The sequence below is a fragment of the Trichomonas vaginalis genome, chromosome IV (assembly GCF_026262505.1).
Source record: "Trichomonas vaginalis G3 chromosome IV, whole genome shotgun sequence".
NCBI classification, from domain to species: Eukaryota; Parabasalia; order Trichomonadida; family Trichomonadidae; genus Trichomonas; species Trichomonas vaginalis.
The window spans coordinates 7,093,353-7,119,592 of NC_067206.1; the positions used below are offsets into that span (position 1 = coordinate 7,093,353).

The 26,240-nt window shown below is 32.0% G+C and overlaps 9 protein-coding genes and 2 pseudogenes across 11 annotated transcripts, besides 6 other annotated features; 8 read left to right on the forward strand and 3 right to left on the reverse strand.

Moving 5' to 3' along the window:
* Positions 1-76: 76 nt before the first annotated feature.
* TVAGG3_0045470 (mannosyl-oligosaccharide 1,2-alpha-mannosidase protein) lies at positions 77-1,839 on the forward strand (the record flags this gene model as incomplete). Its single annotated transcript, XM_001302379.1, has 1 exon — positions 203-1,792. One exon carries the CDS (start codon positions 203-205, stop codon positions 1,790-1,792), a length of 1,590 nt encoding a protein of 529 aa, XP_001302380.1.
* Positions 1,840-3,731: 1,892 nt separating this feature from the next.
* On the forward strand, positions 3,732-4,505 carry TVAGG3_0045480 (uncharacterized protein; the record flags this gene model as incomplete). Its single annotated transcript, XM_001302378.1, has 1 exon — positions 3,732-4,505. The coding sequence occupies one exon, from the start codon at positions 3,732-3,734 to the stop codon at positions 4,503-4,505; it is 774 nt and encodes a 257-aa protein (XP_001302379.1).
* Positions 4,506-4,573: 68 nt separating this feature from the next.
* TVAGG3_0045490 (uncharacterized protein) lies at positions 4,574-5,233 on the forward strand (the record flags this gene model as incomplete). Its single annotated transcript, XM_001302377.1, has 1 exon — positions 4,574-5,233. One exon carries the CDS (start codon positions 4,574-4,576, stop codon positions 5,231-5,233), a length of 660 nt encoding a protein of 219 aa, XP_001302378.1.
* Positions 5,234-6,066: 833 nt separating this feature from the next.
* Positions 6,067-6,990, reverse strand: TVAGG3_0045500 (protein serine/threonine kinase protein; the record flags this gene model as incomplete). Its single annotated transcript, XM_001302376.1, has 1 exon — positions 6,067-6,990. One exon carries the CDS (start codon positions 6,988-6,990, stop codon positions 6,067-6,069), a length of 924 nt encoding a protein of 307 aa, XP_001302377.1.
* Positions 6,991-8,237: 1,247 nt separating this feature from the next.
* On the reverse strand, positions 8,238-8,919 carry TVAGG3_0045510 (RNA polymerase II transcription regulator recruiting protein; the record flags this gene model as incomplete). Its single annotated transcript, XM_001302375.1, has 1 exon — positions 8,386-8,916. The coding sequence occupies one exon, from the start codon at positions 8,914-8,916 to the stop codon at positions 8,386-8,388; it is 531 nt and encodes a 176-aa protein (XP_001302376.1).
* A 980-nt stretch (positions 8,920-9,899) lies between these two features.
* Positions 9,900-10,937, reverse strand: TVAGG3_0045520 (uncharacterized protein; the record flags this gene model as incomplete). The annotated part of the gene is made up of 1 exon (XM_001302374.1): positions 10,314-10,853. The coding sequence occupies one exon, from the start codon at positions 10,851-10,853 to the stop codon at positions 10,314-10,316; it is 540 nt and encodes a 179-aa protein (XP_001302375.1).
* A 1,459-nt stretch (positions 10,938-12,396) lies between these two features.
* On the forward strand, positions 12,397-13,257 carry TVAGG3_0045530 (DNA binding; the record flags this gene model as incomplete). Its single annotated transcript, XM_001302373.2, has 1 exon — positions 12,397-12,837. The coding sequence occupies one exon, from the start codon at positions 12,397-12,399 to the stop codon at positions 12,835-12,837; it is 441 nt and encodes a 146-aa protein (XP_001302374.1).
* Positions 13,258-14,408: 1,151 nt separating this feature from the next.
* Positions 14,409-16,003: a mobile genetic element.
* Positions 16,004-17,065: 1,062 nt separating this feature from the next.
* Positions 17,066-17,093: a terminal%2Cinverted (terminal inverted repeat of Mariner transposon ID:TVAGG3_0045550).
* Positions 17,066-18,368: a mobile genetic element.
* Positions 17,162-18,288, forward strand: TVAGG3_0045560 (annotated as a pseudogene). Its single transcript has one exon. A coding segment is annotated over exon 1 (1,127 nt).
* Positions 18,341-18,368: a terminal%2Cinverted (terminal inverted repeat of Mariner transposon ID:TVAGG3_0045550).
* Positions 18,369-18,500: 132 nt separating this feature from the next.
* Positions 18,501-18,596: a terminal%2Cinverted (terminal inverted repeat of Maverick transposon ID:TVAGG3_0045570).
* Positions 18,501-26,240: part of a mobile genetic element that runs on past the window's edge.
* TVAGG3_0045580 (protein of unknown function, DUF4106 family) lies at positions 19,573-20,813 on the forward strand (the record flags this gene model as incomplete). Its single annotated transcript, XM_051220879.1, has 1 exon — positions 19,573-20,813. A coding segment is annotated over one exon (1,241 nt), but the record flags the coding sequence as incomplete, so codon positions are not given.
* Positions 22,598-22,843, forward strand: TVAGG3_0045590 (protein of unknown function, DUF4106 family; the record flags this gene model as incomplete). The annotated part of the gene is made up of 1 exon (XM_051220880.1): positions 22,598-22,843. One exon carries the CDS (start codon positions 22,598-22,600, stop codon positions 22,841-22,843), a length of 246 nt encoding a protein of 81 aa, XP_051105866.1.
* Positions 24,853-25,388, forward strand: TVAGG3_0045600 (annotated as a pseudogene). The gene has a single exon. A coding segment is annotated over exon 1 (536 nt).

Below are 26,240 nucleotides of genomic sequence, written 5' to 3' on the forward strand. Positions count from 1 at the left end.
AACGAGTTTCCTCATTGAACACATCAGTTTCATAAGGAAATCAATTATGTCAACTAAAATATCGGAATAAAAGTGACAAATTTCAATGCAAGTCGCTCCCCATAATCAAAAATCGAAAAAATGGAAGTTTCGTCGTATAGTATTACTGCCCATACTGCTGGTATTCGCTATTGTATTCTCGTCAACATTATATTTTCGTGATATGCCAGAGAAAGTTGTTGTTGTGACAGAAAATTTAACAGAGAAAGATTACATTGACGATATATACAATTCCGATCCAAATGTATTCGATTTAAGCAAATTTAGTACTCCATTTTTAACTTCTTGGTTATTTTCAGATGAATTACCGAAAATTTCGAAAGATTCTGCGAAATTACTGAAGATTACACAAGCTATTAACTTCTCCTATGACTGGTATAAGTCCAAATGCTTCGGTTTCGATTATTTTCATCCGATTTTCTCAAGATGCAGCAATTTACATTACTTAAGTTTAACATTAGTTGAGAGTCTAACTACATTATACGTTTCCGATCACAGAACTTACTTTCAACAATCAATTGACCAATTTCTTAAATCTTTTGCGATAAATACGAAACAATACGATACAACGGAGTTGATAATATCAGTAATTGGAAGTTTACTTTCAGCATACGAGATGAGTGGCAACAAAGTCCTTCTAGAAAAAGCAATTCAAATTGCAGAGATGATTTTACCAGCAATCAACCTCGAAGAAGGATCCTTTTACAAAGAAATCGATGCATTTTACAACAAAGACAAGATACAGTTCTCTCCAACTTATTTTTCCCTTCAAGCGAAGACAACTATTTCCCCTTTCTTCCTAGAGTTCCTTAAATTGGCCGAATTCACAAACGAAACGAAATACATCAAGTACGCGATGGCTGGATATCGAAATTTCAAGTCATTAAAATTTAATAATGAACTTGAAGGGGAAGAGTATGATTATTTCAAGGAAATAGCAATAGAAGTCTTACCTAAACTATATTTCCTTACTCGTGGCCGCTTCAAAGACATTTTGGATCTAAATTCCCAATTAATTGAAAAATATCTGAATTCAACAGACATAAATCAGAGTTTTGAGACATCATTCATCATATCTATGCTATCAGGTGCATACACAGACTCTCCAAATGCATCAAATTACGTAGAAACCGCATCCAAAAAATTGAAAGACATTTGTAAGCGTTTTCCACCAACAGAAGCCATCGAAAATGTCTTACCATCATATTTCTTCGAGGATGGACACTTCCACGACTATTATTTCCATAGATATCATCCTATGGTCGAACCTCACAAGTACGACCGGATATTTAGGGACGAGCTCTTCAACGGCGTGGAGTACGAAGAAGAAATGAGACGTAGCGAGGCCGCGAGACAAAAAGCAGACAATTTGAGGAAATCTGGAAAATATATTTTGTCAGATAACCCTTTTCCTTATGATATTGCAGAGCCATTGTATCTGTTATGGAAATTGACTGGCGATGACTCAATTAGAGAGTGCGCTTGGTCGTTTTTCGCAAATATTGTTTTGAGATTTAGAACAGGAAAGGGATTTTTGGATATAATGAGTAAGAAGAATGATTCTGATGACTTTTATGATACAACAAACTCATTTTTGGTCGGTGAAACTTTAAAATTTTTATATCTCATTTTCCAGGATTCAAATTACTTCCCTTCCAACCGTTACGTGTACAATGGTGCTGGGCAACCTTTTGGGATGATATCAAAACAGGCAATGGACTTAATGGAATCCGAAATACGAAAATATTTATAAAATGTTTGTATAATTTTTAATAATTTTAATGATTTTTTTTATTTCCCACTATATTATCATAATAAATAATACATTGTGCATTTATCCATCTCCCTGCATCACTTATACAGAGATTAACACCGAATTAAGTAATGATGCTTCAAAAAGGTTAATTATCTATTAAATACATATTTTTTTCATCTTTATCCATGTTATGCCAGAGTAAATAAGCTTGAAAGAGCTGTTGGTTACATTTTTTTTCTCATTTTTATCCTAATAACATAAATTTATTACCATTTAGTTATACTGTAAATTTTTACATTTATATCTCCAAAAATTCAAACATGAATATTTGCAAATTTAAATCTTGAGTAAAATTAGACAACAAGTAGTTAATTTATGCCATATCGCTGAGGGGTATTCCAACAACATAATAAATGACTTCAAAAAACCGGTATTTAAGTAATATTCAGATTTAAATTGCTCAAAGAGAAAATGAACATGATATTTATTGATTCTGGTGGTCAGTTAGTAAAAACAATTAATTTATAATTCAATATAATCTTTTCATTGGAATATTATTGCATTTTCATTCAAATCAAAATTGAGTTAAAATATAAACAATAAAGTGGCCCCATATATTCCTTACTGATAATTAAACATAATTTCTTGTCATTAGTTTTGATTGTTCTTTCACAATTTTTGGCGGATAAAAAAAAGTATTATATGAAAAAGTGGACAACGGCGTTTTTTTAAAAAACTTATTTACCGAAAAAATAAAGTATCTTCATAAACAACATAATTTAAGTGTAATTTTTTTTCGGATATTACGATAATTAGAAAAAAAAATATGTTCTGCTTCTTGATTGCCTTCTCGTTATCAAGAAAATCAATAGAGATTTCATTCGGATATCATGAAATAATGATTACCGAAGCAACAGATATTATTCTGGACCAATATTCAAACTACACCGACACTTATATTCATTTGCTTTTCTTTAATCACGAAGAATTCCAATATCTTGAATATTCATATATTTACTTCCACACTCTATACCATCACACTGTTTCCCCAAAAAACGGTCCAGCTTTGTTAAAGTTTTGCATTTTCCCCATGAATGCATGTTGTACCATAGATTATATAGTAGTTTTTAATGGGGGTAATGGAACATTCAACTTCGTGGATTCAGACTGGTACAAAATCATACTATTTATAAGCACAACAGAATATAATTACAAATTTGAAAAATTACCACAAACTAATTATTATATCAGTCCATTTGGATCTGAAACTTTTCTAGATGGAAATATTGATTGTCATAATCGAAAGTTTCTAATTATAACTCCATGGAGAGGCAAATTTTACTTCAAAGCTGAAAAAGTGAATAAAAGCATTGAAACTCAAGGATTTATCATTGACAAAACTAATTCATTGGGATATAATGAAAGTTATTCATTTGGAACTGAATTAACAGCTCAATTTGGAATGTATGAATATTTAGTTGACGAAACATCAACAGTTTTAAATATTCCACTTTTTGGTTACTATAGTTACATCATTTCTCACGAGTGCAAAGATATACTGTATAATATAGGTAATGATCAATGGGAGGAATTTCCTGTAATTAAAAAGCTTTCTAATCGAGAACGTTTAACAATAAAATCAAAATCAGGAACAAAAAGTTTAAAAATACAGGTAATTTTTGTAAATTGGCCTAGTTGCGATCACTTTGATATAGTTTTGAATCCAGAAAATGGCAAAGTTTATATGGGTGAAACATCCAACAGTTCAGAAAAAGTTATTTTTGCATCATGGAATCCGATGAATTTGAAAGAATATTTTAACTATACAGCAAAAATAGATAAAGAATAGGGTATTTATTTTCCTATGAAGTATTATTACATTGAAAATGGATTTGAGTTTAGAGGTATATTTAGTGTTCTCTATGAATTTCATTCTATGAACACATTCACATTTGGTGCTTATGATTTTTTATCACTGGTTGAAGAAGAGTTGCCAAATTTAAATCATGGAATTTATCATTTGAAATCAGAACCACTAATTGAAGAAAAGCAAAAAAGCGATATGGAGGAGTTTGTAATATTCTTCAAAGAAGAGGCAAAACAAGCAACAATTTTATTCAAAGAAAATGAATTAAAAACTATCGTGCAGTCATCTCTTAAAGAATATTATTCTCTTTTAATCTTCACAAATGCACACGAGTTCATGTTTGAAGATGGTTCCCCTGTTAACCCAGTATATTCTTCAAAGCTTGGAGAAACCATAATATACAAAATTAAACCTATATCTGGATTCCCCACACTTGATATCCATTATGAATCGGCAAGATATGGCGAACGCTCAATTGTTGATGTAGTATACAATATTTTTGATATTGCAGTTAAATTTCAAATTCGGTCAAGAGGAATGTTAATTATCATGTCATCCGTGGAATCAGAAATCTATCTTTTTGGTAATTTAGGATCAATGTACACTTGTCTTAAAGGAAATTATTTTAAGATTGATTGGGCAGAAAGCATTTTAGCATTTAATAACTTAACTCAATTACCAATTGGAGCGCAAATTGGAAGGTTTACATTAAACAAATTAAAATCAGAATTTGACAACCCAGATTTAATTATTAGAGATGGTGAAGTCAGGACAATCACCGTTAATGAATCATCAGTTAATATTTATCCGTATTATGCCATTTTTATAGTGAAAGCGAAGTAGATATTAAAAATATTGATTATCACTATAACATCAGATCCTACAATGGAACCCAAAATGTTACAATCGTTATGGAAGGATTATATGAAAATACATTTACATATTATAGAAAATCTTTCAATTTCGGCATCGATACATTATCCGACAAACCAATAGGATACAGAATTCGAAGAATGCATTTTCCTCAAGAAGTATATTCATATTATTCATTCTCAACAAATATCACATGTTTAGATCAGGTTTCTTTTAATGTTACTGCTTGGACTAATGATCGAAAAGTCCAAAAGTTTATTGTTGAACCAGGTCAAACACTCACTTTGAAGAGTATTAATCTTCTCATATTTGACCCAATTATAAGCGATATCACGTTAAGCAGAATTATTTTTGATGAGCCCGACAAAGCCAAGAGGTTTGGAAATTTAACATATGATTTTTTGAATGCAATCTGGCCACCACAAACTCCAAATCCAACACCTGAACGGACACCTGCAATTACCATTATACCAGCACAAACAACTGCACCCGAAGAAGTAATCACGCCTACCAATGACCAAGGAAGCGATCAGAAGTCCAAATCTGGAAAACTAGGTGCTGGAGCGATTGCAGGAATAATTATTGGCATCATCATTATTGCTGCTATATGCATTGGTGCATTTTTAATCATCAAGAAACATCAATTGAAAGTAGAAAAAGATTCTGAAGACCAAGTTCAATATATGAATATGGTTTAATAAGAATTTGATTTTACATCGATTAAAATTATTTTTTTAAACATAGCATAATGAATATTATAATGTATAAATACAATAAAATTATCATAATAGCATGTGATTGCTTGTATCTGTTTTGTGGTGAATATAATTTACAGAATTAACAGAAGGAATGTATTTATAAATTAAAAATGCATAATCTGAGTTATCTGCACAAAATTCAAGAAAAAAACATAAATGATTTTTAATTTCAGAATTATTTCGATATTGGAATATGGTGAGATCACATTTTCCGAATTTTTCCACTTAGATTTTCAATCCTTACTGTATTCTCTTTATATCCTTTCATTAAGTGAGACATGACTCAATTGCAATTTTATTTCATTTGAGCTTTATAGATCTAGGGGTTAAATAAATTGATATAATGCAGCAGTATGTAATAACTATTCGATTTTGAATGTCGATCTCAATTTTAAAAATTATCGTAAAAAGCAGTTCGTGTGTCGTGTAATTGAAGTCTAAATACATACACTGCGTGAGTAATAATGCAATTATTTTGAACAATAATATCCCAAATATAATTTCGGATTAAGTGATCACTTAATTGATTTATAGAGCTTTCATTACTATGGAGATATTTATTTCATACAACAAAAATAATAACAATAGACTTTTCCATGGTATTCAATAGGCGAAGCCTTTCGAAATTAATTTCTTTGCAATAAAAATAGAATACACCTCAACCCCATGACTTTGCCATGCCAGTTTAGGATATGAAAATTCAATGCATATGTGTAAACTTGGCATATAATCACAAAAACGGTGACATTAAAAAAAAATCATCAGACACGAATCTAAGCAATTGTGTTCTCAATTGGACGTTTGACTCTCTTTGACATCTTAATGATTGATTGTTGGGCTGATCTTCTAAGTAATGTTGAATCCATTTTAATTTTCATCAAAGGAAGGGGATTGACAAAGTTTTCATCAAAGCATTTCTTGATTTGAAATATATTTGGACGAGTCTGTGCGTCAAATCTTAAACAAAGATCAATTAATGTATTAACATTTTTTGGGACGAATGATATTTTTTCATGTCCGATTCTCATAGCTTCAACAAGGTATGAATTCTTTGAGCAAAGGAATGGAAGCTTACCGGAGAAAAGATAATAAAGTGTAACTCCTAAAGACCAAACATCTGCTTTGAATGGATCATATTTATTATTCATCAATATCTCAGGAGCCATATAATGTGTTGATCCACAAAAATTGACTGAATTTTTTTCATTTTGTTTTCCAAATTGGGATAATCCGAAGTTACATATCTTCACTCGATCGAATTCATCAATTAGGATATTTGCTGGCTTGATGTCACTATGTGTAATTCCTTTGGAGTGCATGTAGCATAAGGCATCCAAAATTTGTCGGGTATAATTAATGGTTTTATCTATTGGAATACGTGTGAATTCATCTAATCTAGAATGGAGAGTACCACCTGAGCAATATTCAAGGATTATTGCTAAGTAATTCTCAATGGTAAAAACGTCATAAACTCGGACAACATTTGGATGGTTTAAATGTGTAAGGGCATTAACTTCTCGGCTGAATGAATTCAAATACTTTGATTCATATTCTGGATTTTGAGAAATTTTGCAGACAAAATTCATTTGGTATTTAGTGCTGCGAACAAGGTAGCAGCTCCCGAAGCCACCTTTGTTAATGTAGTCTAACAATTCGTAACCTTTGTCAAGCAATAAAGGTCGTATGGTATTTAGCATTGTTTTAGATTGATTGGTGTCAAAAATCCAAAATTTAAAAAATTGGATTATTTAATGTCCTACTTTCCATATACAATTTATTGGATCAACATGTAAAATAAGAACTCAATAGAATATCAGAAAAATCTGAATGCTGTCAAAATCTTTGATTACGATTCTCAATTTATTGTATGTGATTTACAAAATATTTTTACACTTTTTAATTTAGGACTATCATGATGTAACAAAACGAAATTTTAATTTTTTTCTATTGTATAAAATTTTATTCAATACAAAACAAACCCGTTAAAAACGAAATTCAATTTTTGAGATCCATTGAAAAATAAGCATTGTAAATTTGATCGCAATTAATGTTTTAGAATTACATACAAATGCAGTCAACAAATTTCCAAGTTGAATATAGCCGCCACATTTTGTAAATTTTTTATACAACTTATCAAATGATATGTATTTATTTACAACCTCTTACCATTTTTTTTAATTGACAAACAATAAATCAGAGCCTTTTTTAATCCATCGCCCAGTGTTGAATACATTCGTGTCATCAACTCTATTATAAGTAAACGGTGATTTCCAGAGAGAGAGAAAAAAAAATTGTTGTTCAATTGTTATTAAATAAATTTAGTAATTTTTTGTTTATAAATTTCGTAGTCCATGAATTAGGCAAAGGTATTCTTTCTGATAAATTGATGTCCTTAAAATTAATGAAATCGCAAAAATTAAATTCATTTGATTATTTTAATAACATTTATAATGAAAACAGTGCAATTTCTATACATATCCTAATAAAAAGCAAATTTTCATTGAGATGTTAATTTTGATATTTTCTTCTTCACGAGAGATAGTATTCGTAACGCAAAATTTCTTGCTTTGATGAATTGTCTCTAAAAGCACTGATTGAATTTGATTAAGTAGTTTAAAAATTTTTTTACCCTAATCATGACTCTTGGTTATAGAAAAACAAAGGTTACTTTAAATTTAAATCTTTATCAAAAGATATCAATACAAAATATATTAATAAAAGGTTGTTCTTCATAGTAAGACTTTGATAAAAGCAATATTCAAACTCCAGTTTATCTATGAAATACGTATAATTAGAAACCAAAATTGGAGAAACTGCACTTCATGATACATTAAGAAATGTTTATAAATCAATCTCGGTTTCTTCTTTCATATATGAAAAATACAGTCACAAAGATGCTGATGAAAACACTATCCCTTAAGACAGTCATAAGAGAGAAAAATAACAGATGCACAACTTTTAAAGCTCACAAATATAATTGACAAGATTTTTTTTAATTCAATACATTATATCTTTTGATTAAGGCTTTCTATATGAAATCGTTGTCAAAAGCTACACATTAAAGCATAAATAAATTTTTATTAACACGACAATCAAATCCACTGAAGAGTAAAACTTGAGTCTGTAGTCAATTCAAAACTATTGAATAAATCATCAAATTGCTCTGGAGTTAAAATATTTTGAGGAGTGATTTCATCAGAAGATTGAGATTTCTTTCTTCTTCTAGTGCAATAATTATCCATGCACAATGTATAAACATTATCAACATTTGCGTTTCTCCTCATTAACTTTCTATACTGGGATTTAACAGACACATCAGTTCTATTCTTCATTTGTGCTGCGATCTTTCTCCATTTTTTACCAATTTCATTAACTTTTTTGAGAATAAAATGATTTTCGTCTGGGGTAAATTCTGCGTGATTTATTCTCTGATCAAGGTAATTTGTCCATCGATCTTTGCACTGCCTAGCACTTCTGGTTTCCATTTGTTGGGAAATATATTGCCAATTTATTGCACTTTTTTTCACAAAAAACTTAACAAGCTTTGATAGTTTATCATCTTCTTGTGGTGTAAATGGAGTTTTGCAAGATTTAGAGTTCTTTTCAATATAAACACTCTTCATGGGTGGACTTATAAAGAAATGAATTTTTGAATTAATTATCGTCATTTTTCAATATCTTTCATAAAAATTGAATAGAAAAATTGGATTATAGGAATTATTACTTCAAATCAAGTAATAGTTTGAAAGCATTTCTGAACCCATAATAGCTATTGATTCCATATCCAAAATTTATCCATAAATATTATTTTTATTGCCTAAATTTGAGAAGAGTTTATGATTTTCAATACTATAAAAATGATCATGGCTTTTGAACAACTGGACATATAACTCATAAAGAAAATAAGCAGCAAACATTATGCCTATGACACAGTATTTGCAATGGATAAATTTGGCTCAATGTTTTACAATATTTTTGAGAAATTTATTTAATGAAATATTCAAAATTTCAATTTCGCTAATATGGATGATTCACCAATCATTTTTAATCGTACTCTCGAATATTACTTAATAAAAAAATAAATTATTTTAAATTTTGATAAAATATTGCTTTTGCCAGATATGTCCCTTGTATAATCAGTAAATTTTTGAATAAACATGATAATTCGAAACAAATACTTCAATGATTTTAATTTTTGATTGTTTGCCATGATTTTGTAACAGTTCTTTTGCAATATATAAGAGAACTAAATTACTAATCATCTACAGATACTATGAATATTTTCCGGCAAAGTTCAGACAAAATTGAACAATTTGAATTCAATCTCCAATTTTATATGTCAAATACTTTCATACCGAATACAAACTTCAACCATAAAGCTTGCACATGATTTTGGTCAACGCATTTCTAATTTTGAATGAAAATTCTGCTTTAATATTCAAAAAATGTGAAAACTTAGGCTTAGGACATTTCGGTAATAATTCTAAAAGATACATAGGATATTTATGTTGAATGATTTTTAATTAAAATGTTATTTATTTATTTTGAATATATATATGTATATGGCTATAGAGCTCAGTATAATGAATGAGTAATAATAAAGCAATGAAATTTGTTGGATTTTATAAATTGAGGCATCTTGTAAAAAGAAAACAAAAAATAAACACTCAATTATTATTTATTTCCATAAAAGAAATTGAAATAAACATAAAAATAACCGTAAAATACAAAAGTCCAACGATCCAAATTTTTGTATTGTTCAGAAAATTGAATGGTTTTTGCAAATTATCGTTATCGTCTTTTTGCAATTTCGACTTTTTCTGGCGACTTGATCAAAATTATTTAGGATCCAAACTCAGAAATTATCTGTTAATACAGCAGCCTATAATATTATCATTTCTTTTAAAAATCAAAAATTTCCACCGAAAAATTTCTACGGGCGACGATAGAATTTGTTTGGTCGTTCGGTAAATGACAATAGATCGTCAATCATTTGTTTTACGATAACAAGTGTTACACACTACGATGAAATCCCGCCTGATATATATTCGGGATGACTCAAAAAGAAGTCAATAACTAATTGAGGATTAAATTCAATAAGAAAGCTATCAGGAACAGTCATTTCTTTACTTGTATCATCACAGTCTGCAAATTCAACTGAAAATTGACGCTTTGCTTTATTAAATGATTTAATTTTTGTTATTAGAGCTCCTGCTGACAGAGAGTTGTTTGAATTTGCGCAAGAGGATCTAAAATTTAACGTGTAAGTTCTTTTACAGGAATCTGAGAGAATTTCGCTATTTACCCAAGGAATAAAATTAGGCGTTTCTGTTTCTTGATCTTTTGGCATGCAAGGGTTTTGATTCAGATATTTGTCGAGTACTTCAGGATATAATGACATTATTTGCTGATTAATCCAAACATTTACTTTTGCTCCGTTTTCTTGAGTGGCAAGAACAAAATAAAATGCTTTATCATCTACTTTAGTATCATATATTACTAAATCAACTGTTGAAATTGTACTAGGGTCTATATCAGGAATAGGCTCTTTTTTACCCATTTTTCAAAAAAGTGACAAATTTAATTTGTACTCTGTCAGTTTTGATGAAATCGATTTGGCCCTTCAAAGATAACGACAGGAATTTAGTATTGCAGTAGAATATATTTTGCCCTAAACTTTTTATACTTTCTTGCATATTAGTAAATTTAAGATCTTTTCTCTTTGTATTGACAACTCTGATGTTTTTATATATCCTAGGAATATTGCTAGTCATTGCATAACTGTAAGTACCTGAATATATCGGAAAGCTCTTCTTCTCAGATACTTTTCATAGATTTGTACATCACAAAAGTATAGTGAAAGCATCAAAAATATTATGTATCTATATTTGAATAGTAATCCCTAACAGTAACAGCATCAACATTAATACTTTCAAGGATTTCTGATGATAAAATTATCATTTACATATGGATTTATGAATTCTTGGAAATGTTTCGTTCATATATTTTTTCGGATGCTCTTTTTCATAAACTTGATCTAGCACATGATAGGCTGATGGATAAAACCAATAACAACATATTATGTTTTTTCATTTGCAAATAACAAGCAAGAAGAATTTTTGTTGATAAACATTTCTCGAGAAAAGTATCAGAATAAAGTATTCCCAATTCAAAGTAAAACTCAACATATTTTATCCATGGACTAATTGATTTAAATTTTGAGGATACAAAGAGAGAATATTGCATATTCGATAAGCTTCAAATCAAAATATCTGTTAAATAGAGTTAGGAAGCGCAAGCTCTTTACCAAAAAGAAACCAATATTGATTTATCTAATTACATGTGTATTTTGAACTTTATGAATTATGAAATTTATTAAAGTTGAAAGTTCCAGAATTTTATAAATGTTTTTATAAAGAATTTCAGAAAAAATATCATTACGACGGAATAGAATTTCCAAATTACATTTTCATTTTTCGAATCATTGAAAACTGATCGAAATATAAGCAAAATTAAAACAATTAGGACGAAATTCCCTCCAGCATTCAGATGATCATGAATACAACAAATAATTTTATCAATACAAAATTGTTTATATGGATACCCGGAGAAACCATCAATATTGATTGAAAAATTGAGAAAGATGAATGACCATTCATCGAATCATCCAATTTATATAATGTCGTTGTAGTTAGTTAGTATGATAATATATGATGATGAACGAAATTTGAACAATCTTATTGAACTTTTTGAAAATCAAAAATCTACTAAAAATATAACTAGCATTAATAGATAAGCAAATAATATTTTATACACAAAATCTTCTTTTCAATTTAATCTGATAATTCATTGAATCTCAAAAACTATGAATTTTTAAATAAATATTCATCAATGAGGGTATATATCATTTTCGGATTTTACAGCAATCAAAATGTGACAATCCTTATCAATTAATTCACTATCCCCATCACTTCAATGATTTTTACGGTTCTCAATTTATTTTATTGCTAGATCCATTAAACATCAGATAATATGCCAACAATTTTGAACAACCCATCAAGAAATTCAATACCTCTTCAATCTTATGAACATTCATTTATTTGATGTATTCTCCAAGCATGTCATCCAGCGATTCCTCTAGTGACTACAGTGAATCTGATCATCATATTGTATTTCCTGACATCTATACACTCATGATGAGCCGTGGTGTCACTATTGACAAGTCAATGATGGGATTCTTACCAAATGAGGTCACACTCCCACAGCCTGAGATCAACATCGACATATCCATTAAGAAGAGGAAGGAAGGAAAGCGTACACTCTTCTCTGATTCCCAACGCTCAATTCTAATGCACTGGTTGAAGAATCACCAAAGTAATCCTTATCCAACATCATCCGAAAAGCAAGAATTGATCGAGAAAACAGGCTTAAACCGCGATCAGATCAATGTTTGGTTTACAAATAACAGAGTTCGCCATGGAATGTCTTCTTCATCACATCACCGTGGAAGAAACACATATTCACACTCATTTGCTTTACATTAATCTCATACGTTATGTTTGTTTGTATTAAATATGTTTTCTAATCTATGTTAATTTCATTCTTTTTTTGAAAAGATTTTTAATTTAGAACAATAGAATAAAAACAAAATCAGAGTTATTGATGTCAGTATAGAAATATCAGGTAACCATATACTATATTGCACACTTTGACGTTAATTTAATTTCATAAAATTATTATGGATGATTTAATAAGAAATCCAAAAAATATTAAGGTGGCCGTTTCTGGTTAAATCCATTAAAATCTGGGAAACTCAAATGGTATTAAATTTTTTTTTCAAAAATATTCGGGCCTCCGGCGGCAGCGCTAGCCCTTCGGGCGCGTCGCCGCCTCTGGCCAATAACAAAACCAAATTATTTGCAGTTAATATGAAATATGCCCTTATTATTTTTCCTAATTTTTTCCTCCTTCTCTTCTTTCTCTTTCTTTTCTCCTTTTCTTCTTATTTTCCCTTTATTTATTCTCTTTTCTCCAAGTTTTTAATTAAATATTAGAAAGATGTTAAAAATACATATAAAATAGTAGTATTAGTGATTTAAAAATCATTAGATAAAAATATTTTGTTTCTATTTCAATGTTTTCGATCAAATTATTCAATTTTCAAAATAAGTATGAAGCAAAAGAGTTTCTAAAGAGTAATATTACATTTCTCATCTCATATATTCTAGATCCGAATTTATACATACCAAAAACCTACTCAATATGATATACATTATTAAACTTCGCTCATAATTGATAATTTAACAGCTTTTTAAAATGTTAAACCTATTAAATTTAATCTCTGCAATGTTAGGCTTGATCAATAAAAAAAAATGTAAAAATCGAAATTAAGTCAAGAGATATTGATGATATTAATAGGCGGGGCTTAATATTTGTAATATATCGATATATCCTTACACTATGCCATACAATTGAGATTTATAGAATCTGGGATAAAAAACCTTGAGGTAAACCACTGAGATTATGGTTTTGGCTAATATGAAGTGAATATAGTTGATCTTTCAATGATATATTTGAATTAATGCCTTCTTTTATCAAAGGATAATCTAATTTTGTGGAAGAAACTTTTATCTTAGGAAAATCGTATTGTTAAAGCACGCTGAGTCATCCTAGGAGAAATTTTTGCTAACCCATATATAATGGGGAACCTCTTCTTATTCCCAGAAAACATGTGTGGCATGGGGAAAATTGAGAACTTTTTTTACAAAATTGAGAGATTTTGTAAATAAATTGAGAGGAAAAAATGGGGAAAGAACACCAGAATTGGTAATAAAAAAATACATGAGATTCGCACGAAATTAGCATAGTATGCACCGCCATGAATAGTAGATGTATATTGCAACAGAAAATTATACAGGAAACGAATTTAAGGGAGGCTTACGACCAGATAAGGTTCTCAATTTTTTGTGAAGTTTACAAGAAAAGTGAGATTCGTTAAGCGTTTTTCTCGTTGAATATTCAGTTTTCCCGAATTTTCGTTATTCATAAAGCACCTCTATATTATCCCCTATCTACCGATATGATTATTTTTCAAAAAGCTAGCACATTAATGAATTATAGATCCAAGGTGATGTGATTTTTGCATCCCTGGGATGGACGATACACCCAAAGTGTCACCTTTTTTGGGATAACATGAATTTTAAATATCATGAGAGTTCTGCAAACCATATGCACAATATCTATTCAGCCTGACTTCTTGTATATATGAGTTAGACTTCTTAAATATTGTGCTTGGGGCGATATAAGTATTTCCGAGATTACCATCGTGCTCTATAGTATGCTACTTCTCCCTGGTTCTAGCCAGTTCCAAGGATATTGGCGTTCAAGGATTTGGCAAGGTCCTTCCGAAGTCTCTCATTCGATGAGAGATTTCGGAAGAATCTTGCCTTAAAGTACTCCAACTCTTGTTCTTTTGTTCCTAAATAGTGAGAAAAGTTATTTGACTACTTAAGGTAGAGATTATCCGAGGTCCCTCATTTGATGAGAGGCCTCGGATAATCTCTGCTTTAAAATTGTACACTTGTAGTCCATGAGAGTGTAAGTATACATTGATAGGACAGCTTTCTTCTGAAGTCTTAGATTTGATGAGAACCTCAGAAGAAAACTGTCATATTTTATAGTAAAAGGAGTTTCAGGAGCTCCAAAGCTCCCTTTCGTAAGGATTAGGAGCTTGGAGCTCCTGGTTCGTAGATGTGTTTTCGCATCTTTCATCAGCAAAGGACATTTACCATCTGGGACTCTGTTGATGGAGACTCAGGAGCTCCAAAGCTCCCTTTAGTAAGGATTAGAAGCTTTGAAGCTCCTGGTTCGTAGACGTGTTTCGCATCTTTCATCAGAAGAGGCCCAAATGGTAAATAGCCTCTGCTGATGAGCTTCAGGAGCTCCAAGGCTCCCTCTCGTAACGATTAGGAGCTTTGTAGCTCCTGAAGGTAAGGTAGGATTGCTCTGATCTCTAATCAGTAGATGCCATGCCTCATTATGACTCTACTGACAAGAGATCAAGAGCTCCAAGGACTCCCTTTTTAGTTAGTGGCGTTGTCACCATTTAGTAGGATTGCTGATCCTACTCATGAAGTGATCACTTAGTATACGTTTTGAATAAATTGAATTTTTTTTAGAATTTAGTATTTTTTATAGACATCACATGTATATTATAAATACATAAATATATTCTTTAATTCAAAAAATTCAATTCGGTTTTGGGATGGGCATCCCAGCCCCAAGTATTCAATTTTATTCAATTTTTAAAGAATTTTGGGTTGGGATGCCCAGACCAAAACAAGCTTTATATTTTGATGTGTAGATACGTATGTGTGCATCATTGTTGTGTTATATATTATGTTTTTAATGAAAAAAAATCTGATTCAAAAAAATTATCACTAATTAGTTGATAATATAAAGAAAAAATAGATAAATTGTATGTTTTGAGAGTATTTATCCACATTCACTCATATGAATTTCATTAAATAGTGTCTTTTTACTCCCAAATTTATTTTTGAATTATTGAAATCAAAGAAAAAAATCAGAAAAATTTCTCGAAATTTTTATTTTCAAAAAAAATTTGGATTTTATATTGAAAACTGACACTGGGAGGACGATAGGGCTGGGATTGGAGATACCCCGCTCACTTGGGAAAAATACGGATCTATAAATTATTAATGAAAAAGGATTTTTTTCGAAAAAATTTTAAATTTTCTAGGCATTTTCGATAACGTTTTTTATACAAAAGAACCAAAAAAAATTTTTTTGAAGAATGATTTGGATAGAATACTTTGCGAAAATTATTTTTATTATAATTTTGGTCGATAAATACTGGCGGATTCAATTTTGGCAAACCTCCAAGATTTCATTTTTGGACGATTCCGAATGGTGTCCTTTTTGAATTTTAATTGAAAAAATAGATTTACCAATATATGGAGATACTAAAAAACATAGTTTAAAAATTCTATGTCAAATCGTCACACTTTTCACAGCAAATTTTTTATAAAAATCTAATTGTAAATTAATGGACAATACATCGTACTAATTTACTTTTTCAAAGCTGTATCAATTTTTTGAGAGAAATTTTCAAGTTAGGAATTTGGATGAAAAGTGAAGATATTTCCAAACGTGTTATTATGTAGAGCTATATTTCTCAAATTGAAACATTTTTCTTTTTCATAATTTTAATGTAAAAGAAACACATTTCTACAACTTTTAACAACATATTCTATTGTACAGTCGCCACGCACATAGGTTAAAAATTATAAAGTCTCCTTAAACAAACGTTAAGATTCGCTTATTCAAGATAATCAAAAGCGTTATATTCTCAAAATCAAATGAAAACACGACACATATTATAGCATACTAATGGTATTTAGTTTAATACAGATTTCAATAAAATTTTCTCATCATATTCATCATAATAAAATTAACTTAATCAGTCATGTATGTCTTATGATTCAACATCGCTTATTCATTAGAATACTTTCTGTATGAGTTTTAGTTTTGAAATTATAGTATTGAGTTAATTTGAGATTAGAATTATAAATTTTTGAAAGAATTAGGAAGTTTGAGCGGTAGGATATGAACCTTTATACTGTACTGAACATTTTTAGCTTTCATCAATTTTTTTGGTTTTCGGGACCTTGGGACCTTGCGAAGTTGCATTTTTTCTTCAAGGCCCAAAAAGTGACAATTGGTCGTAAGCCTCCCTTAATATCTCCAAAAATATAGGGTGTCCAAAGGTGCGTTTAGCACAGCGCGCTATATGAGACTATTAAAGGAGATATATGCTGATTATAAATATATAATAAAAAATATGAATATATGTATATGATGAGTATGTTGTATTTTGGCGCCATGCCGGGATATAAAATGAATTTTGAGACAAGAGGCGGTTTCGCGGGAAATTTTGGCGGGATTTTTTTCATTTTTGTAATGAATCATAAAGAAAACATCCTCGCTCTTGCAAAAAAATGCAAAGACTGTAAAAAATCTACGAGACATTGGTAAAATGCTTCGGTATGGATGCTCCTAGCTATTCCACTGTAACGTATCATGTTAGGATGTATCACTTCATGAATAAAAATGCGCCCATCATAAAAATTGACAAAAAATCGCCGGATCAAAGAAAAATCAAAGCAATTCTTCAAGCGCTAGATGAAGACCCAAGAGCATCACTCAGAAGGATAGAGGAGATGACAAAGATACCACGTACAACAGTCAGTTATTATCTGCACAATTATTTGAACTACAAACTAGCATATACACGTTGGGTTCCGCACAACCTTAATTCAGTTCAAAAAAAATCTAGAGTCCAATCTTCGAAAGAGCTCCTCTCTATATTGGGTGCGTATCAATCCAAGAAGTTTTGCTTTTTAGTAGCAGGAGACGAGTCTTGGTTTCAATATGCAACAGAAGCCAAAATCATGTGGATCCCAAAGGATGAAAATCCGCAAACATTCCCGAAGAAAAAAATTGACACACCAATGATGATGTTGTCGGTTTTTTGGGGTGTGAATGGCATCATCGCAATTGATATTCTTCAAAAACCTAATACGATGAATGCTCAGTATCTAATTGACAATGTTCTTACTCAAATTATCAATTCTGATGAGTTTGAGAAATCCAAACAACAAAAACAAAAGTTTGCAATTCATTTAGATAATTCAAGAGTTCACAAAAGTCATAAGGTAATGAATTACTTGGTGGAAAACAATGTCAAAGTTGTTCCAAACTCAATTTATTCACCTGATATTGCACCCTCTGACTTTTATTTATTCGGCACGCTAAAAAAGAGAGCTGAAGGACGCGAATTCGCGAGTCCAGATGATCTTGAAAATTTTGTAAGAGAGCAATTTGAGCAATTTTCTCATGATGATTTAAAGCGTGTCTTTCAAGCCTGGATCGATCGCTGCGAACGCGTGATTGAATCCAATGGTGATTATATTTAAATAAACTTTATATATATGTAACTTGTTTATTTCTATTCGCAGTATTCAGGTTTGTGCTAAACACACCTTTGGACACCCTATATTTTGAAAATCAAAAAATAAAAATTCTTTTTTCACTTCAAAATTTTTGGAATCGAATTTTGTAAAATTCGATTCCAAAAATTTTGAAGATCAAAAGAATCAAATTTTTCGCGCTGACTGTTTCAAATATTAAAAAAAAAAAAAAAAAAAAAAAAAGGGTAGTGGGGCTTCCAGGCACTTCGTGCCTTCTAGCCCTGAGGATGAATGAGTATAATGAAGTTTTTTTTTTTTTTGGGTGACCTTCCAGGCACTTCGTGCCTTCTAGCCCACATAAATGAAGTTTTTATTCGGAGGTCTTCCAGGAGCTTTTCACAAATTATATATGTTTTCATGTTTTGTCAAGACTTCTTCGTAAATGTTTTGTCAAGACTTCTTCGTAAATGTTTTGTCAAGACTTCTTCGTAAATGTTTTGTCAAGACTTCATCGTAAATGTTTTGTCATGATTTCTTCGTAAATGTTTTGTCAAGACTTCTTCTTCGTAAATGTTTTGTCAAGACTTCTTCGTAAATGTTTTGTCAAGACTTCTTCGTAAATGTTTTGTCAAACATGAACGTAAATGTTTTGTCAAGACTTCTTCGTAACGAGTGTAAATGAACCAAAAATAATGTTTAGGTGAAGAGGTGAGATTTCACCTGTTTTTTCACCTCTTTTTTCACCCGTTGAATTTTCATGAAATTTACACCAAAAATAATGTTTAGGTGAAGAGGTGAGATTTCACCTGTTTTTTCACCTAATTTTTCACCCTCTTGAATTTTCATGAAATTTACACCAAAAATATATTTTAGGTGAAGAGGTGAGATTTCACCTGTTTTTTCACCTAATTTTTCACCCGTTGAATTTTCATGAAATTTACACCAAAAATATACTACTAGGGTCATTTACGAAGAAATCTCAACAAAGTCTTTACGAAGAAATCTCAACAAAACATAGACAAGAAAGTTCATGAGAAATTAGATGAAGAAGTCTTAACAAAGTCTTTACGAAGAAATTCATGAAAATTCAAGAGGTGAGAAATGAGGTGAAAAAAGAGGTGAAATCTCACCTCTTCACCTAAAATATATTTTTGGGTCATTTACGAAGAAATCTCAACAAAGTCTTTACGAAGAAATCTCAACAAAGTCTTTACGAAGAAGTCTTAACAAAGTCTTTACGAAGAAGTCACAATAAACATCTGTCAAAAACCATTTTTAACTTCACTTAAAATGCCACGTAAGCTACGTAAGAATATACGTAAGAGGAAGAGAGCATTGAAACATCCAATAGTAAAACTGACACCACAACAACAGTTGCAACAACAAATGCTGAATGACCCCACTATGTTGCAACAAATGTCAAGCAATCCTATGCTTTTAAACCGAGTCATTGGTGCACAGAGTGGAGGTTTAAGAGCGGCACTTTTAGCGAAAATGGCAGGCTATGGTGGAGCTGCAGACGGAACAGCCTATAACCCTCAAAGTCAAATGAATTTGAGTTCACTCAAAAATCAAATAGCAGATGTCAAAAAGTCAAACATAGACATACAGAAACAAATAAGTGAAAACGAAAAGAAACTAGAATATGACAGACACACAAAGAAACTCAATGAGTTAAACGTAGAGAAAAAGAAGAAAGAAGAACAACTGAAAGAACTAAGTACAGAGGAATATGCAAAAGAAGTGTCAGAAAAAGCAGCAGAAGTAGCAAAAATGGAACAAGATGTTATAAATTTGAAAAACCATACTACTCAATATAAAGTACTGAAAGATGAAGAGATAAAACAAAAAGCCCTGAAGACATATATGGATAGCGATGAGTATAAAAAAGAAGTTGAAGCAAATGTAAAGGCAGAAAAACTTTTACAGTTGCAAAACCAAACCGTACAGTATGAAAACTTAGCACAAGAAAGTAAAAATAACGACGCAGCCATGCAAAAGGCAATGAAAAGCGCAGAATATATAAAAGCTAACAATGACTGGTTAGATGCCCAAGCCAACGCTAAAGCAGCCCAACTCATAGGGTCAATAAGGACAAAAATACAAGCGGATGAAGACAGTTCAAATGAAGCTTTAACAAATGCTGACTTTAAGAACGCCTTCGAAGCTCTTCATAGTAAGGTGAAACAAGTGAACGACTTCTCATCTGGAAAGAAACTGAAGTCTGAAGGTTTCGACAAAGAGTTAAAAGAAGTAGCACAAAATATGACGAAAATAACAGATGCAGCAACGAGACAGGCAGTTCAAAGTGCCTATGACGCCGTTAGAGCAACTGTTGTGAAAAGTCAAGAAAAAGAGTTACAACAGACCAAAACAGACCTAGTAAATGCTTTCTTAAGAACGAAAAGTCAGGTAGGACATTACGCTGCAGATGGAACATATGTGCCAGCTGGTGGAACTTATATACCAGCTGTTGGAATTTATATACCACCAAACCCTCCAAGAGAAGCACCTGCACCAGGACTACCTAGAACATTTACATCGTCACATGGACACAGACACAGGCATGCACAACAACCAGCACAACAACCACCTCCACAACCAGCACAACAACCAACACAACAACCAGCACAGCAACCAACAGTTCAAAACCCTGCACAACAACCAACAGTTCAAAATCCAGCACAACCAACAGTTCAAAACCCTGCACAACAACAACCACAAACAGAGCAAGGACATAAAAGAAGTAGAGAACAAGGAAACCAAGAATTCTTAAAAATGCTTAAAGAAGAGTGTGGTTTCCCAGATACTGTTGACTTTAGTGACAGATATAAAGAAGCTATTGGAAAGTTCAAGGATGGAAATACTGACCCGAACCTATTTAGCTTTATGGCTCAGCACCAAAACGGATATAATCTCAAACCTGGAAAATACAAGCTCGCTAAGGGATATGATTTAATAGCATATCATCCAAATGACATGGATGAATTTACTCCGAGATATTTGATGTCAGAGCTAAATGACAATTCAACTTTCGTCATGAAACGCGTAAAAAATAGAGACGGAACGAAAGAACAAAAGCTTATGAATGCGGATGACGTAGATAGGGAAATTGTTGAAAACGGTCTCGGAATATATGAAATGCCAGCAGATGAGGTACAAGAAACTCCACAGGAAGAAGTTCAGATACAACCAGACATGGAAGAAATAGTTCAGCAACAACAGCTAGAAGAGCCTGAAGGAAACGAACAAGTCCTTCCTTTGGAAACTAACTTCACAGAACTAGATGAAGATTTGGAACAGCCGAAAAATCTTGACCCTCAACAAGAGTATGCGGAGAATATGGAATATTTCCAAGAGTCTAAAAAAATTCGGCTGACATAGTAGAAGAATATCGAAAAATGTTTGCCGACATACAAAAGACTCCAACATCAGATGAAAATATCCAGCATAGAATGGAAGAACTGAAAAAAAATGTACACAAATACAACAACCCTTTTTACTTACGAGCATTTAACGTTCAATCTTCGGATGAACTCGGTGAAAATAAAAGGTTAAATTTCAAGAAAACATATAGAAATGAAACATTGTTTAAAGTTCATTCAGAACCTAACCAAGATGGAAACAAACCTACTTTTGTTTCTGCAGACGATGGAACTACAATGAGATGGGGTCATAAAGCTAACCCGGATAGGTGGTTCATAAACTTACAACCACAATTCCAAGAAGTTGTAGACGCAATGGAATTGAATGGTGAACGAGATATAGCTGGTATTTTAAGCGCGGCTTTAATGCCATTGAAAGATATGAAACATGCAGATATTTTGAACCAGTATGAAATGAACATGGCTGATGGAAATATAACACCTGACGTTCTAGAACATTTATCTCAAAGAACTACACAGAACCATAGAGATGGTATATTTGGTGAAGAGTTTAGAAAGAAAGTTAGGGAGAGAGAAGGAAGAGAACCTATTGTACATGACCTTGCAAACGAAAGTTTACAAAATGTCATAAAAACTTACTTTGCAGACGATGAATCGAGAAGGGATGAATATTTAAGAAAACTCAAATGGACAGTACCAAATGAAATGTTAGTATTGAAAAACATGTTCCTTGACAAATAAAACCAACTACAGAAATAAATGACGCAAGACTGAAAGATTGGGTAAAAGCTTTCCCATTCACAAAAGATATAGTTGGTAACATGGAAAGAAAACCAGAATGGCTACAAAAACATATATTTGGAAACGAGCTTATTCCATATGGACAAGCTCTGTTTGAAGAGCTTGAACCAGAAACTCAGGAAAGAGTCATGCAAACAATACGCAAAGACTCAAATACAGACTATGACAAACTCTTTCTAGGATATAGGTTACCTGAGATGGGCGACCAGAGCCAAAAGGCAAAAAGGACATGGGAAATTTGCAACATACTAGATGAACATAATGCAAAGATGCAACAACTTCAAGCAGAGGGCAATGAAGGAAAAAGAAGAGTTAAAAACTCAGTCAGGAAGAAAGTAAAGCTTGGTCCACGTGGGTTCTATTATGACATATAAATCCAACTATTCTATATTTTTACTCATATGAAATGTACGCCGCTCAGAATATAACGCCAACAGTTTTGGATGCTATGAATGGAAATGTTTCCGAATGGTATAACGAATGCGACAATGCCATTAGAAGGTCAGAAATAGTTCCTGGAACTTACGAATATACAACTGCTGTTTCTTATGGAAATGTAGGTGAGTTTGGAGAAGGTTCTTCAACAACAGTAGATATTGCTTGCGACAGGTTTCATATTATTTCTATTGACAACTCATTCTTATACGTGGAACAAGACATTGAAATAAAACCTTCTGCCAAGTTGTCTGACAAGAAAGGTTGCAATGGAATTTTCTATGTCGGATACCAATATGCTCCAGAAGTTTTCATGGGATATAAGATATATTCTAACTCTGACTTAGTTCAAACAGTAACATGGGCAAACTATGAATGGTTCGCTTTGAGAAACTCAGTACAACCACAAGCTGAGAACAAACAGACCAGTATGCAACTATTGAGAAAATAAGAAGACTTGACCCTAACGTTCCAGGAGTTTATGTTAACCTTTCTGGACAAACTGCAGCAGCAGTAACCAAAGTAAAACTGAAACTTAGAGTTCCTTTGTCATCTTTCCTCATCTTCAGGTTTTTAAGATACTTGCCAAACTGGCAGGAAAAATTTCTATCGAACTTACTCCAAGCAAAAATAACTTAGTCATTGCACCAACGCAAGACCCATTCACTCTTACAGACGTAAAGGGAGCAAATCAAACGTCATTCGCCGAATTTTGCAAAGACAAAGTTGACTTAGACTTTGGTTTCTCAAACCTCAACACTGAAGTAAACTATTATTTCAATGCTGCTGGAGATGCTTGGGACCCAGTTAAGTTCACATGCGAAAAGTTTGAATGCAAGAGAATAGAAAGCAGACTTGCAGTCTATATGTTGGACCCAGATATTTCAAATGCTTTAGCTGCCAAATATATTGCAGTTCCACTTATGTTCCCTATACACCAAATATCTGTCAAAGACTTTGCAGGTGAAGTTGGAAACCAAAGTGCTGACCCAGGTGCAAGAACAGATATTGCCTTAACAACTGCAATGAAACATGCAGATACTATGTTTGTACTGTTCAGACGAACTATAAATGACTATTCTTGCTTCTACAACCCTGGTATTAAATATCATATAAACATAGATGGCAAATATTATCCAAGAGAAGAATATTCTACAGTTGAGGATATGAGGTCATACAACTTGACATTAGATGCTATGAACTTTAACAACAACTTCACAAAACCATTAACCCTGAAATGCAAGTTCTATTATGCCATATGTGAAAGTATGGACCCATACAGGAGCTCAAAACACTCAATATACAAATGGAGACCGTTCAAACTTTTGGCTTGGCATTCCATTTGCTGACTCAGAAGACTTTATGGGTGGTATTTCAACTGTTGGTACAGTTCAAATACAATATACTGGTGACAGAGACGGTCCAAATGAATTGAAAGCAAAGAAGTTTACAAAACCAATAGCACTTTTCACGGAAGATGCTCTTTTGAAGATTCGTTCGATGAAACCTGCTGGGGCTCCTCAGATTGCATAACGACAGCTTCCATCGAGCAGATTTTGGCAGCAGGTCAGTAAGTTGTTCTTGAACTGACTTCTCTCCGTCAAATATTGACAGTACGCCAGTTTTGACATAGTATTGTATTAAAAACTTTCCTTAGAAATATCGGTCAGTTTTGTTGTTATATTTTTGTCTGCTTCAAGAACTTTCACCATTTCAGTTATACCAACTTTCTTTGCTTTATGAAAATATTTTGGTTCAGCAAATATTGCTATTCTATAACATTTTCCATTGTTTGTATAAAGAACTATTCTATCAATGAACTTGTATTGTTTGTGTGTGTAAACTTTGTTCTGCTTCAATTCGAAGAGATACTCAAATACGTCCATCTTTTTATTCTAAGTAAAATGTCATTTCCGAAAAATAGAAGCGTAAGTGTTTCAAAAGGTTAATGGCGGTGGCAGATGTGAAGTTAAATTCACCAACTCAAACAAACAGTCAAAGTTTGTTGTCAATGTCAAAGAAAGAGATGTTGAAGTGGGGAAACCATACGAAGACGAAGATGGTATAACAATTGTTCCTGTAAAAGAACAACCAACATATCCTGAAGTTAGCAGAGACTTAAGTTCTGTTGCAGATATTCGAAACGACTACCAACAAATTAAAGACAAACTTAAAACTCAGGAGAAGATTTGTCAAGCTTTGGGTATAATGTTAAACTTGGTCGAACACAACCCTGTAAAAGTGAACTCATATGTCATCGCACCTCATGAAGTTTTGAAAGAACTATTGAAACTTTTGACAGAGGCAGACGATATAAACATCAAAGAAATAGAACCCGACGTTAGTTGCTGTGGTGTTTCATATAATGTCATTGACAAGATATACGTTATGAAAGGAGGTGAAACGTTGAACTTAAAATATAGTTTCCCAGACGTCATAAAAATATTTGACGACCACAACATTTCATTAAAATTTACTTGCTAAGTAAATGGCAGAAGACATAGTGGTTTATACTATTACGACTAAAAAACCCTGAGTCATATAATTCTATAACAACAAACTTACAAAGTCCTCAAGGACGATATTGTAAACTGACCTTAAACACGATGACGACTAAAGCCTGTTTTGCTCTTTTGACACCAGAAGACTTTGTTGTTGTGAATGGTAAAAAATACTCCTTTGAAGATACTTACTCAGATATACCACCAACAGGTTTTGTTGACTTATTTAATACTTTAAGGACGGATGTAACATGTGCTGCAAACTAGAGCAGGTTTCATTATGTTTGGATGTCCGACTGAGTTTAGTATAAACGATATGAGCTATAATACAAAACTTATATCTGGTTTTTACTACCAACAGTTTCCTATAACAGGAAAAGGTGTCATAAGGAATGTCTATTCCATTGACATTAAGCACACCAATCTTATATATTGTTTCAAACTTAGGTTCAAAGTGCTATTCGAATGTCGACAGAAACTACTATGACCAAAAGATACTCATGCGTATAAACAACACTTTCTCTGCTGGTTTGCCTATTGTTCATTCGAATGCAGAATTTTCAACCTTAGTGAACTCAAACACTTTGGCAAGTATAACGTTGACATTAGTTGACGCAAACTTTGTTCCTGTAAAACTTTTATGTCCTATGTATTTGTCAATGACGGCAGAAAGTTTCGAATTGGAAGATGCAACTGGTGAAAGTATTGTATTACAAGAACAACTTCAACAACAAATAGCTCAAGAACAACAAATGCAACAAATAGCTCAAGAATAAAAAAATATTTTTTTTTATTTTTATAAAAATGTACGCTGGGTTTGTTGGAGAGGACCGTT